The sequence below is a fragment of the Cebus imitator genome, unplaced genomic scaffold, assembly GCF_001604975.1.
Source record: "Cebus imitator isolate Cc_AM_T3 unplaced genomic scaffold, Cebus_imitator-1.0 Scaffold253, whole genome shotgun sequence".
In the NCBI taxonomy this organism is placed as follows: domain Eukaryota; kingdom Metazoa; phylum Chordata; class Mammalia; order Primates; family Cebidae; genus Cebus; species Cebus imitator.
In genome coordinates, this window is record NW_016107568.1 from 243,245 (window position 1) to 256,217 (window position 12,973).

At 35.8% G+C, this 12,973-nt stretch overlaps 1 protein-coding gene across 3 annotated transcripts in view; it reads right to left on the reverse strand.

The window, feature by feature from the left end:
* Positions 1 to 1,100: 1,100 nt before the first annotated feature.
* Positions 1,101 to 12,973, reverse strand: part of MS4A13 (membrane spanning 4-domains A13) — a 27,834-nt gene continuing 15,961 nt past the window's right edge. For 2 of the 3 annotated variants that reach the window (XM_037728031.1, XM_037728030.1), the window contains 2 exons: positions 7,116 to 7,211; positions 1,101 to 1,298 (listed from right to left, as the gene is read on the reverse strand). In XM_037728031.1, coding sequence (XP_037583959.1) covers positions 1,239 to 1,298; positions 7,116 to 7,211 — 156 coding nt within the window. In that variant the 3' untranslated portion in view covers positions 1,101 to 1,238. Of the gene's footprint in view, positions 1,299 to 7,115; positions 7,212 to 11,153; positions 11,274 to 12,973 lie in introns of all 3 variants that reach the window. The other variant, XM_017498842.2, reaches the window with a different exon arrangement.

Consider the following 12,973-nt stretch of genomic DNA (forward strand, 5'->3'; position numbering starts at 1 on the left):
TTTTTTTTTTTTTTTGAGACAGACCTTCACTCTGTTGCTCAGGCTGGAGTGCAATGGCATGATTTTGGCTCACCGCAACCTCTGACTCTTAGGTTCAAGCAATTTTCCTGCCTCAGCCTCCTGAGTAGCTGGGATTACAGGTGGATGCCACTATGTCCAGCTAATTTCCGAGGTTTCACCATGTTGTTCAGGCTGGTCTCAAACTCCTGACCTTGTGATCTGCCTACCTCTGCCTCCCAAAGTACCGAGATTACAGGCATGAGCCACTGCGCCCGGCTTATTTCTAGTTTTTTATACTCTGTTAATTTATGTGTCATACAGAGTCTTAACTTGCTAGCTGTTTGTTTCCTCCCTTAAAATAAAGTCTCCTAGCCATCAGGTACCTTATTAATTGTTGATACTCCAGAGTTTAATATACTATTCATTGGTATACAGTAGAAACTCTGAAAAAAATGAGCTAAGCGCTGATATTCTTAGGCTCAAGTAACTTTACTTTACATTGTTAGGTAACAAACAGTGCAACATCTTTCTGAGGTAGTGTTCTATATTAGAAGAGAGAGTGAATTGAATTCAGAACAGATTTCTAGAAAATTCTCCTGATTTGGAAAGGCAATCTGTTTGCTTTGAGAAGCAGTTGAACAGATGATCCAAACAATGATAAGAAAGAAGCCAGGGGAAAGAAAGATAGGAAAGACAGCAAATAAGTTCAGGGCAGAAAGTAACTTTAAGGAGAAAAGAAGTCAAAGCACAATGAAGAAAATAGGAATTAGAGGCCTTTTGATTCATACTTTGTTAAAGTAGAAGCTAGTTAATGTAGAAGAGCCAGATTGTAAAATGTGCTTTTTACTTGTATGGACATCAAGTATTTAAAGTTTTCCGGTAAATTATATAGCATCATGGCCCAAGTCTTTATAGCCTTCACTCTAGAGATAATAATGAATCTTTTTTACAGTCTCTTACAAAAGCTCTATTATGGGGAGCTGACAGCTATTCAGAATACCTAGATAACAAATTCATCCTATAATAATCTCATATATAAATAGGGAAAAGCTTTCCCCTTGCAGCCTAGAAAAACATGAGCAGAGAAATTTCTTGAATACTGAGGAGAAAAATTCGCCTTATTTGTATTTTATTTTGCACAAAGTCTATAGGCTTCATAACTGCTTTGGTATACAGAGATATCATTAGGACCCACATCAGGCATCAGCAACAGCAAAATTCTTACATTTCTAGAGTTTTCAAAAAGTGCTCTCAGCTTCCTGAGGAAGAGATGTAGCATCATCTTCATGTCTTTGAAACTGGAAAAAAATTAACCTCTTACAAATCATATGATGTTTCTTAATTTTATACAAGTAACAGATATTTTTTCTTAAAAAATACAGGCAATATTGTTATTTATAGAGTAAAATCTTAAAGTATTCAATTTCTGTCCCATACCTTTATTCTTTCCTCCCCTTTTTCCTTTCCTTTCCTTTCTCTTCCCCTCCCTCCCCTCCCCTCCCTCCCTCCCTCCCTCTTTCCTTTCCTTTTCTTTCCTTTCCTTTCCTTTCCCCTTTCCTTTCCTCCCTTCCCCTTCCCCTTTCCCTCCTTTCCCTTTCCCTTTCCCTTTCCTTTCCTTTCCTTTTTTCCAAGACACTGGAGTACAGTGGCATGATCTCAGCTCACTGCAACCGCCTCTCAGACTCAGGTTCAGACTCAAGCAATTCTCATGCCTCCGCCACCCGAGTAGTTGGGATTACAGGCCTGTGCTACCATGCCTTGATAATTTTTTTGTATTTTTAGTGGAGGTGGAGTTTCACTGTGTTGGCCAAGCTGGTCTTGAACTCCTGGCCTCAAGTGATCCCCAAAGTGTTGGGATTACGGATGTGAGCCACCATGCCCAGCCTTCAACCTACTTGTAACTTTTTGTATAACTCCAGACTTTTATAATAAAAATATCCACAGTCTTCTTGAGCATAAATCTTAATAGATGCCTGCACCCTATCCTCTCATGGCATTTCTCAACTACTACCTATTCCTTCCCTTCAAGGTAATGGTCATTTTGACTTTTAGATAAGGTCATCAATCCTGTCATTTTTTCCCTAGTTTCATCAACTAAGCTTGCATCCCCAAACACTATAGTTTAGCTTTAGTTTTGCCTGGTTTCAAACTTCATATGAATGGAATTTTTAAAAGTGAATTCTTTTGAGTTTTTATACTGTACATTTTATTCATAAGATCCATCTGTGTTGTTAAGTGCAAGTATAGTTCCTTCTAATTACCATGTCAAATTTAGCTAGAGTAATACACCTCAACTTAAGTTTATCTTAATGCATATGCTCAAACATTTCTGTAGGTTATATACCAAGGACTTAAATTACTGATCATAGGGTATACACATCTTAATATTTAGTAGGTAATGCCCAAAAGGTTTTAAAAGTTGTTGCAGTAACTTATATTTCAACTAGGAGTATGAGAGATATTTATTTTATCCATAATCTTTGGTATTAGTTGGCATTATCAGTATTTTGAAATTTAGTCATCCTAGTAGCTACTTTAAAATATCTCATTGTCATTTTAATTTATTTTAATGTTATTATTACAAGGAATACATTTATGTCTGACATTTTGTTATTTGTTTTATACAGGTCTCATGTGTTTTATTTTCCTTTTCTTTTCTTTGTCTTTCTTTCTTCCTTCTTTCTTTTTCTTTCTTTTTTTTGATTGGGTTTTGCTCTGTCACCTAGGCTGGGGTGCAGTGGCATGAACATGGCTCATTGCAGCCTTGACCTCCTGGGTTCTTCTCCCGCCTCAGCCTCCCAAGTAGCTGGGATCACAGGCATGTGCCACTATGCCTGGCTAATGTTTTTATTTTTATTTTTTTTGTAGAGACAAAGTCTCATCATGTTGCCCAGGCTGGTCTTGAATTCCTGGGCTCAAATGGTCCTCCTGACGTGGCCTCCCAAAATGCTGGGAATACTGGTGTTAGCCACCAAGACTGGCCTTTGTGTTCTTTCTTTTTCTTTTTCTTTTAAATTAAATATACTGTATTTATGTTAACTCCCTTGTCGATTTTTAAGGTATAATATTTTTTAGCTTTCTTAATCACTAAATAAGCACCTTAATTTATCACAATCTACTTCAAATGAATGCTAATTCAATTCCAATAAAATACAGCAACTTTATTCCCATATAACGAATTCTCTTTCCTTTTCTTTGTGCTGTTATTGTCATATATTCTATCTATACATATCATATAACTACTAACGTGGTGTTATAATTATTGCTTTTATAATCTTATCTGTTAAAATTTAAAAGAAAAAAGGAGAAGCTATCTATTGAAGAAAGGTTAGTATGATACATGGACAAAATCTAGCCCACTGCCTATTTTCTAAATAAAGTTTTGCGGGAACAAGCCATATCCATTCATTTATGTATTGTCTATGAATACTTTCAAGCTAAAAGGTGGAGCTGAGTAGTTGTGATAGATGGATTAATGTTACTAATAACACGACCTTAAATTAAGGTGATCATCTTGGATAACTTGGGTGAGCCCAGTGCAATTAATGCAACTGTCTTTTAAATCAGTAAAGAAAACACAAAAGACGAATTTACACTGATTTTCATAACCATCTACATAATTGCTTTTACTGGTACTTTTTTATTTATTCATGTGCATTTAAGTTTCATCTAATGTCACTTCCTTTCAGTCTAAAAAACTTCCTTTAGTGTTTCTCATAAGAAATTTCTGCTAGCAACACATTATCCATCTGTGAATGTCCCTATTTCACCTTTATTTTTGAGGGTTAGTTTTAAAGGATAAAGAATTCCTGCCTTACTGTTTTTACCCCCTGCACTTTAATATCCGACTCCACTACCTTCTAGCCTGCATTGTTTTGGATGAGAACCCAGCTGTTAATCTTACTGTGGTTCCCTAATATATGAAGTGTCATTTTTTTTTTTCTGCTGCTTTCAAGATTTTTTTTATCAGTTTGACATGGAGATGTCTAGGATTGGATCTTTGTGTTTATTTTACTTGCATATCATTGAGCTTTTTGGATATATTGAATATTTTCCATGAAATTAGGGGAATTTAGGGCCATTATTTCTTTAATTTTTACAATTCTTCCCATTTTTATGGGACTCTCATTATACATTTGAATGGTATCTGAAAGGATTTGGAGGCTCTGTTCAGTTTTCTTCTTTTTTGTTTTTTCCTGTTCTTCGGACTGGGCAGTATCTTTTTTGCTATCTTTATGTCTCTTTATTTTGTCTTTTGTCAGCTCATATCTGCTCTTGAGTTCCTCTCGTGGGTTTTTCATTTCAGTTCTTGTATTTTTAAACTCTAGAATTTCCACTTTTTTTAAAAAAAAATAATATCTCTGTTTTATTGGGTTTTATTTGATGAATCATTGTTGTCATCCTATAATTCTTCAAACATATTTACTTTACTTATTTTTGAAGTCTTTCTTTGTTAAGTTTAACATTTGTCCTTCCCTTGTTCCAAGACACTATATCTATTAAGTGTTGTTTTGAACTATAAGGGTAACTATTTCCTATTATTTGCATATTTTTTGTTGTTGAAAACTGGGTATTTTAGAAAATATATGGTAGCAATTTTGGATTTTGATTGCCTCATTTTCCAGGAGTGGTGGTTATTGCTAACCACCAGTATCTTGGAATACTAGAAATCCTAACTCTCAGTAACTTAGAATGTGACTGTATTTAGAGATAGGGTCTTTTAAGTAGCATTGAAGTTATAATGAGGTAATTAGAATGAGCCCCAATAGAATATGATTGGTGTGCTTAGAAGAGGCTAGGACACAGACACATAAAGAGAGAAGACCATGTGAAGACACGGGGAGAAGACAGCCAAGTGAAAGCCAAGGATAAAGGCCTCAGAATAAACTAACCCTGCCAACACCTTAATCTTGAACTTCAAGCCTCTAAAACTGTGAGAAAAATAAATTTGTTGTTTAAGCCACACAATCTGTGGTGCTTTGTTATAAAAGCTCTAGGAAAGTATTAGATACATTAAGCCAGTAAGACTTCCACCCTTTCTGAATGAATCAGTGTAGCTTGAGCAATACATTCAAAGTTTAGGCTGCCCAGCTTTTACTTTATTTTTGCAAGGCCTCTTGTTCAACCAAGTGCTCACTAGGACCTTCTTCAGTCTCCTTAGTATGTATACAGCTTTGCACATATTTATATTCTTCCAGACCACAGGGGAAAAGTAGGACGTTATCAAGGTCCACTGTGACTGTCCTGTTCTCCGAATTTCTCTGTTAAGTTTCTGGTTGGTTGCAGTACATTTTTTGCCCCAAAGTATTGTGATCTTAGTCGGGCTAGTAGTGACATTGGCCTTATCTGCTTGTTTGCCACAGGGATTACTGTTGTTTTAATAACCCTCTTGGTCATAGAACTTTCTGTGCTCTGCTCCAGATAAAACTAGTTATCTCAAGCAGTGAGGCTGCTGCGGCTCACAGTCTGACCCACCAATGTAAACTTCTGTGTAACAGAATCTGAGGGTGGTGGTGTATTAGTCCATTTCACACTGCTATAACAAACTTCCTAAGATTGGGTAATTTTTAAGGAAAGTAGTTTAATTGACTCACAGTTCCACATGGCTGGGGAGGACTCAGGAAACTTACAATCATGACAGAAGGCAATGGAGAAGCAAGGACTTTTTTCACATGGCAGCAGGAGAAAGAAGAGTGAGTGAATGAGGAACTTGTTAAGCACTTATAAAACCATCAGATCTCATGAGAACTCATTCACTACCATGAGAATATCATGGGGAAGACTGCCCGCATGATTCAATTTCTCCCACCAGGATCCTCCTTCAACACCTGGGGATTACAGTTCAAGATGAGATTTGGGTGGGGGCACAAAGCCTAACCATTACAGGTCGGAAGAACAGGAAAGTCCCAAACATGCCACAGACATCCACTGTTCTGAGGCCCAGTAGATTTTCATAAATAAACACTTGTCAATTTCTTGTATGCTTGGCCAACTTCCTTAATCTTTAGAAGGTTGTTTATTGATAATATTGTTTAGTTTTATAATTTCATTTTTAGGGAGAGTTGCCATGTCTTCAATCAGCCATTCTGGAAATGCAACTCATTCCCTCTCTTTAAAAATACTTTTACCATATAGTCTTATAGTTGTTTCTGTATTTCAATTTGTTGTTGATTGCAGGAGTCTTCCCTGACCATTCTATGTAAAATAATCTTGCCTTATCTCGTACTTTGCTTTATTGTATTCCATAATATTTTTTTACCTCTTGACATTATTTTATATTTTTATGTGTTTGTTGATTGCCTTTCTCCCACAATGGAATGCAAGTTCCTTAATGGAAAGAACATTGTTTTGTTAATCATTGCATCCTTAGTGCCTATTACAATGCCTAGCAAATAGCATGCTTTCCATAAATATTCAAGAATGAGTGAATGAAGGTAAGATATATAGTCTTTTAAGCTTGTGAGAAAATAATTATTCTCATAAACTTTTGTGAGTTGTTATAGTATTTGGGGATGTTGTTAAACTTGATATGGGAATTACATTTCTAGGAGTCAACCACCTAAAGAAACAGTGGTCCTGTATGCAAAAATATTTATATTCATATGTTCACTGCATCATTGTTTCTACACTAGAAAAAACTGGAAACAAAGCTACATATGCAGTAGTTAGGGAATGTTTAATGCTAAGAAAAACAATGAAGGTAATAAAAGGCATTATTTAGATATGTTTTGTAATGGAAAGATATTTCTAATTATTGTAAAAATACATGTGACAAAACAATGTGAATATAATACATACAATTAGTAAAAAAGAAAATGTGTGTGTATTGGTCTTTTTTTGTATAGAATTGGATGTGTGGCTATGATGTGGATTATATTAAGGAAACAATCACTTTTTACTCTATATGCTTTTTACTTTTAAATTTAGTTTTATGTATTACTTGTATAATTTTATGTTTTCTATTTATAAAACAAAAATAAAAAATAAAGGAAATACCACACATTCAATTTTTATTAGTTCTAAACATTTTGTATCAATACATTTCAACTCCTCATAGAGTGTGCTTACCAGAAATCAACATCTTTTGATTTGCCAGAGAGTGGGTAAATACTTACCAAATTGCAACAGCTACATATTGAGTATGCAAGTGCAATAGAAAATTCCAAAGGGTAGAAGAACAGTAAAATACGTGATACTTCCCTCCCAAGTTTCTATAACCAAAAAACAGGGAGAAATCTTATGTTATTATCTTTAGTGAGTGCAATCATGATCATGGAAGGAGTTACTGGTATGAGAGACAAAAACAGGAAGGAAAATAAGAACACATAAACCCTTCACCATTTGATTTCCTTAGGCATTTCTACTCCTCTGCCCTCTGCTATACTTTCTCTAGCTTTCAGTTCCTCAATTCAGCATCTGTGGCTTCTGTACTTGATCTCCATTGTTTAGCATTCTTGTCTCACTTCTGACAGCTTTTACAGAGTCATTGGCACAGCTCACTAAGCTCTTCAGTTACTAAGATTTGACTCTCCTGCCTCTAATGATAAGGTGGCCACCAACAGATTTATCAAGCAATCCTTTTCTCTTAAAACAGCTATTATTAATGACAACCCTTCTCAAATTTACATATGTGGTGATAGAACTCTCACATAGATATTGCTCTAATATCATTTAAAATGATTAGTAAATTGAAAACGAGTTCAAAGAACATTTAACTTGGAAGCAGAGATGACTGTGGTTGCTGGGATAAATAAAACAAATATTTTCAACTACAAATCCGATTGGTTAGTTATGTGAATAAGATCAGTGCTTATCCTGAAAATGTGGGTTTTGTGCTGGCTGTGGAAAGACAAGAATGATACCCAGATCTAGAAATAATGACATCCCCTTCAATTTCTTCTCTAACTCTTCCTCCTCCTTCTTTATTGTATTTATTTAATATCTTTTATATTCAAGAAACTACCTGGTGGTAAGAATTAGATGATAGGAATGCAATGACCCATAAAAACTTCCTGATTTCTCAGAGTTTATAATGAAGTAGAAGAGACAGAAAGATAATATAAGGTACCATATAAAATGGATAAAAAACTTGCTCAATTATTATAGAGAACAGGAGGTTCACTCTAAGCTGTTAGTCTCTGAGAAGGCTTCATAAAATGGTAAGACATTTGAAACAAGAGTAGGACGGAGAAAAACGAAGGGAGTAAGCAACATTCTAGGCAACTTTAAATTTTTATTTGCTTCTTTCTAACCTATCTATCTTGTTTCAGAAGAAGTTTAATAGCATAAATTAAAAGTGTCACAAAATAATTTTAAAATTGAGACATAAAATAGAACCAATAGTAAAGCTAAAATATATATCAGAACAACCTATGGTTTTTAATGTGAGAACAAAACTGAATGTAGGCAATATAATGGTTTGAGAAAATGGTAAAACATGTTTTAACTGAAACATAGTGTTCATTTATATATGATATAAACAGGATGATAAGGAAAAGATGTAGAAGGTATGAAATACCAAGGTAAATAATTTTGATTTAACTTTGTTGGCAGAAATGCACAACCATAACAATCATAGCATTTTAGCTAGAAAGTACTTCTGGCCTCTTAGATGACAAGACTGTGAAGAGTCATTTTGCCCATATTCATTATTATTTTTTTATTTTTTAATTTCAATTTTTTTTGAGAACAAGTCTCACTCTATCACTCAGGCTAGAGTACAGTGGCACAATCTTGGCTCACTACAACCTCTGCCTCCTGTGTTCAAACAATTCTCATGCCTCAGCCTCCCAAGTAGCTTGGATTACAGGTGTCTGCCACCATGCCTGGCTAACTTTTGTATATTTAGTGGAGATGGTGTTTCACCACGTTGGCCAGGCTGGCCTTGGACTCCTGACCTTAAGTGATTTGCCTGCCTTGGCCTCCCAAAGTGCTGGGATTACAGGCGAGAGCCAATGAGCTCGGCCCCGAATTCCTTAATTTATATGAGAGTGCTATTTTAAAACTCTCTCCCTGACTGAAAGTGGCAAAAGGTCAGCCAGAACAGCTCAAATATGAAAACAACTGAGGAGACATGAACGCGTGCACGTGCGTGCACACACACACACGCAGAGAGGGAGAGAGAGAGAGAGAGAGAGAGAATGAGTCCCTGGCACCCTGGCAGATGATGTAAACTGTAAGCTAGCTTCTGGACCAAGCTTAAGTCAGTAAGTGACCCTTTTTGTCTTAACTTGGGTGGAATTTCCTGTTAATTAAAGCCAAGATAACCCTAATTAATAAATACTTAAAGAATAAACAATATTTGATAATTATAAAGATAGTAGAAAGATGAGGTATTATGTCAAGGTTTTGTGTGCGGGAGATTGAAACAAGGAAGCCTTGCAGTATAGTACTTTTGAGGAGGTAAATAATTTCCATTTTATATATGTTGAGTTTGATACGATAGTGATAGAAGCATAGCCAAATAGAAAAGTCAAACTAGCCTTTAAAACAACAGACTGGGAGTTTGGAAGAAAGAACAGAGCACTTAACTAACAGGCATTTTCTTCATTTTACATAAAATAAAACTTGGAAACAGGGAAGTTAAAAAAAATTTCCAGGGGGTTACACACAGGGAGTACTGAGGACAGTATTTAAATAAATGCACTCTGATTCTGGAGTTTATACTAGTAACCATTTTGCTATATGAGGAACATATTTCAGATGCATGCACTTTTCTGACCCTGCCTGGGAACACAGATAACTTGATAAGTTTGTAACATAAACAAGACCCTTGTTCATGTTAGAAAAATTGGCATGCAAAAGTCCTGTAAAATGTTGGCTGTCTTAGCAAGCGTAAGTATATAATTCTATAATGCCACTAGAAAAAGTTGGTGGCTTAGAGATATAATTCTAATATACAAGTTCATTTTGTGTAACTAATACAGCAAACTTGTGCTGAAACTTGCGATTTTGAGAGATTGTAAAACTGATCATTATTCAGGTAAATATAGACTACAGTTATTTGTAACACTGACTGCAAAAGGCAATCCTTGGCAATTATGCCATATTAAACTCATGATTAAAAGTTCATGAATAAGATGATTGGTGATATATAACTTGAAACAATTATGCACTTAATAACTTAAGTCCTCCTTCCCTATTCTCTACCCCCAAAATTAGAACTAAAGATTTCTAAATTGAATGTCCAGGGCAACTGGACAATTTTCTTATAATTTACAGGAAAAATCTATGTTTGTTAAAATAATCACTCATTACACATAATATATTTTGGAGTATTATTGCATTTTTCTATTATTTCTCACTGTCCTCCAGGGTTTTGTTCTCCAGGTTTGGATTCTTTCCTCTGATGGCCCCCTTAATAACATGTCACAGTATGGAGAGGAAGTATGTAGAGGAGGAGGAGGAAGTTTATCCTCCACCTGCAGTGACTCTTCTACTCATTACTGAAATTGCTATTTGTTTTGTTCTGTTGGTCAAACAAGGTGTTTCACTCCAATCTGTCCTCATTTTAAATGTGAGATTGTTTTTTTAAACTAGCTTTGCTAAGGTCTTTTGCAGTGCTATATTCTATGATTCTGAATTTAAAACCAATATAATTAAAATAAATCTATTGTGTTAATAGGAAAAGTCTTCACATTTACTGGATAACTAAATGGAAACAAGTTAGGCTTATTTACATTTAGCATTTTTGGACTTAAAGCAAAATTCACATAAGATGCAAAGATATGCTATATATGAAAAGCTCTAGGTTAAGCCAGAAATTACTAGGTGTCTACAATTAGAACTGTATGTGTCAGTAGCAGAGTTTTTTTGTTTATTTGCAAAATGGTTTTATGGTCCAGGATTATACTTTTCTTGTATTAAGAGAATCATTAAATGACTCTGTGCCTAATACACAGGCACTTACCATTGAAGGCTTCACATTTTTATTTACTTTAATTCAGCAAGTCAAGAATTCAAACGTTCTTTTAATATTTACTAAAACCCACAGCCTAGAATTTTTTGATTTAAAATTTTCAATCAAGAGCTCATTAGTAAATCAAAGAATTTCATGAGGATGAATAAAAGGCTCATGTTACCTCCTAAGATTTCAAAATCATTAAAAAGAATAATTTAAAAATTAATATGTTCCCATAGAACTGGTCACTTACCGCTTGTCCATAATTCCTATATGACACAGACTTAAAATTAGACAACTCAATTATTGTTAGAATTATGGCAATGATTGTAGTCATTATGCAGAAGACGTTTATGATTAAAGTACATATAATCTGAAAAGGAGACAGAGAGTAAATATATTCAGAATAAATATTTTGGTGTAATAGTTTGCATTGCTGAAAAAAGTCATCTAGTTAGAACTTTGATCTAGTTTCTGAAGTCTTAGAAGTATTAAGTCTTAGAAGTAGCAAGTATTAAGAAAATATTTTTCTAATTTATATAAAGGCCAGTTAATCTAGAGGAAACATTAACATCATCAGTTCATTATTCATCAATCTTCCATTTAGGCTAAAAATATTATACTTTTCAGTGGAGCCCACGGCAGCTCAGCAAGGCCACTGCAGGCAGACAGTGTCACTAGACTCCCTTCTTGCTGGGCAGGGCATCTCTGAAAAAAGCAGCAGCCCGTCAGGAATTTATAAATAAAGGCCCCACCTTCCTGGGGCAGAACACCTGGGAAAAGGGGCATTTGTGGGTTCAGCTTCAGCAGACTTAAACATCTCTGCCCAGCAGCTCTGTAGGGGGCAATGGATCTCCCAGCATAGCACTTGAGCTCTGATAAGGGACAGACTGCCTCCTCAAATGGCTCCCTGAACCTCATGTATCCTGACTGGGAGACACCTTCCAGCAGGGGCTGACAGACATCTCATACAGGAGAGCTTTGGCTGGCATCTAGCAGGTACCCTTCTAGAATAAAGCTGCCAGAGAAAGGAACAGTCAGCAATGTTTGCTGTTCTGAAGCCGGCACATGTGATTCCTAGGCAAGCATGGTCTGGAGTGGGCCTCCAGCAAACTTCAGCAGGCCTGCATCAGAGGGGCCTGAATGTTAGAAGGAAAACTAACAAACAGAAAGAAATAGTTTCAACATCAACAGAAAGGACATTCTCTCAGAGACCTCATCCAAAGGTCACCAACTTCAAAGACCAAAGGTAGATAAATCCATGAAGATGGGAAGAAACCAGCACAAAAAGGCTGAAAACTCCAAAAACTAAAATGCATCTTTTCTTCCAAGGGATCACAACTCCTCACCAGCAAGGGAACAAGACTAGATAGAGAATGAGTTTGATGAATTGACAGAAGCAGGCTTCAGAAGCAAACTTCTCCGAGCTAAAGGAGCATGTTCTAACCCAATGCAAGGAAGCTAAGAACCTTGAAAAAAGGTTTGAAAAAATGCTAACTAGAATAACCAGCATAGAGAAGAACATAAACGACTTGGTGGAACTTAAAAACAGAGCATGAGAACTTCGTGAAGCATACACAAGTTTCAAAAGCCGAATCAATTAAGTGAAAGAAGGGATATCAGAAATTGAAGATCAACTCAGTGAAATAAAGCCAGAAGGCAAGATTAAAGAGAGTGAAAAGAAATGAAGAAAGCCTCCAAGAAATATGGGATTATGTGAAAAGACCAAATCTATGTTTGATCGGTGTATCTGAAAGTAACAGGGAGAATGATACTAAGTTGGAAAACACTCTTCAATATATTATCGAGAAGAACTTCCCCAACCTAGCAAGGCAGGCCAACATTCAAATTCAGGAAACACAGAGAAAACACAAAGATATTTCTCAAGAAGACCAACCCTAAGACACATAATCATCAGATTCACCAGGGTTGAAATGAAGAAAAAAATACTAAGGGCAGCCAGGGAGAAAGGTCACGTTACCCACAAAGGGAAGCCCAGACTCACAGTGGATCTCTCGGCAGAAACCCTAAGCCAGAAAAGAGTGGGGGCCAATATTAGATATTCTTAAAGAA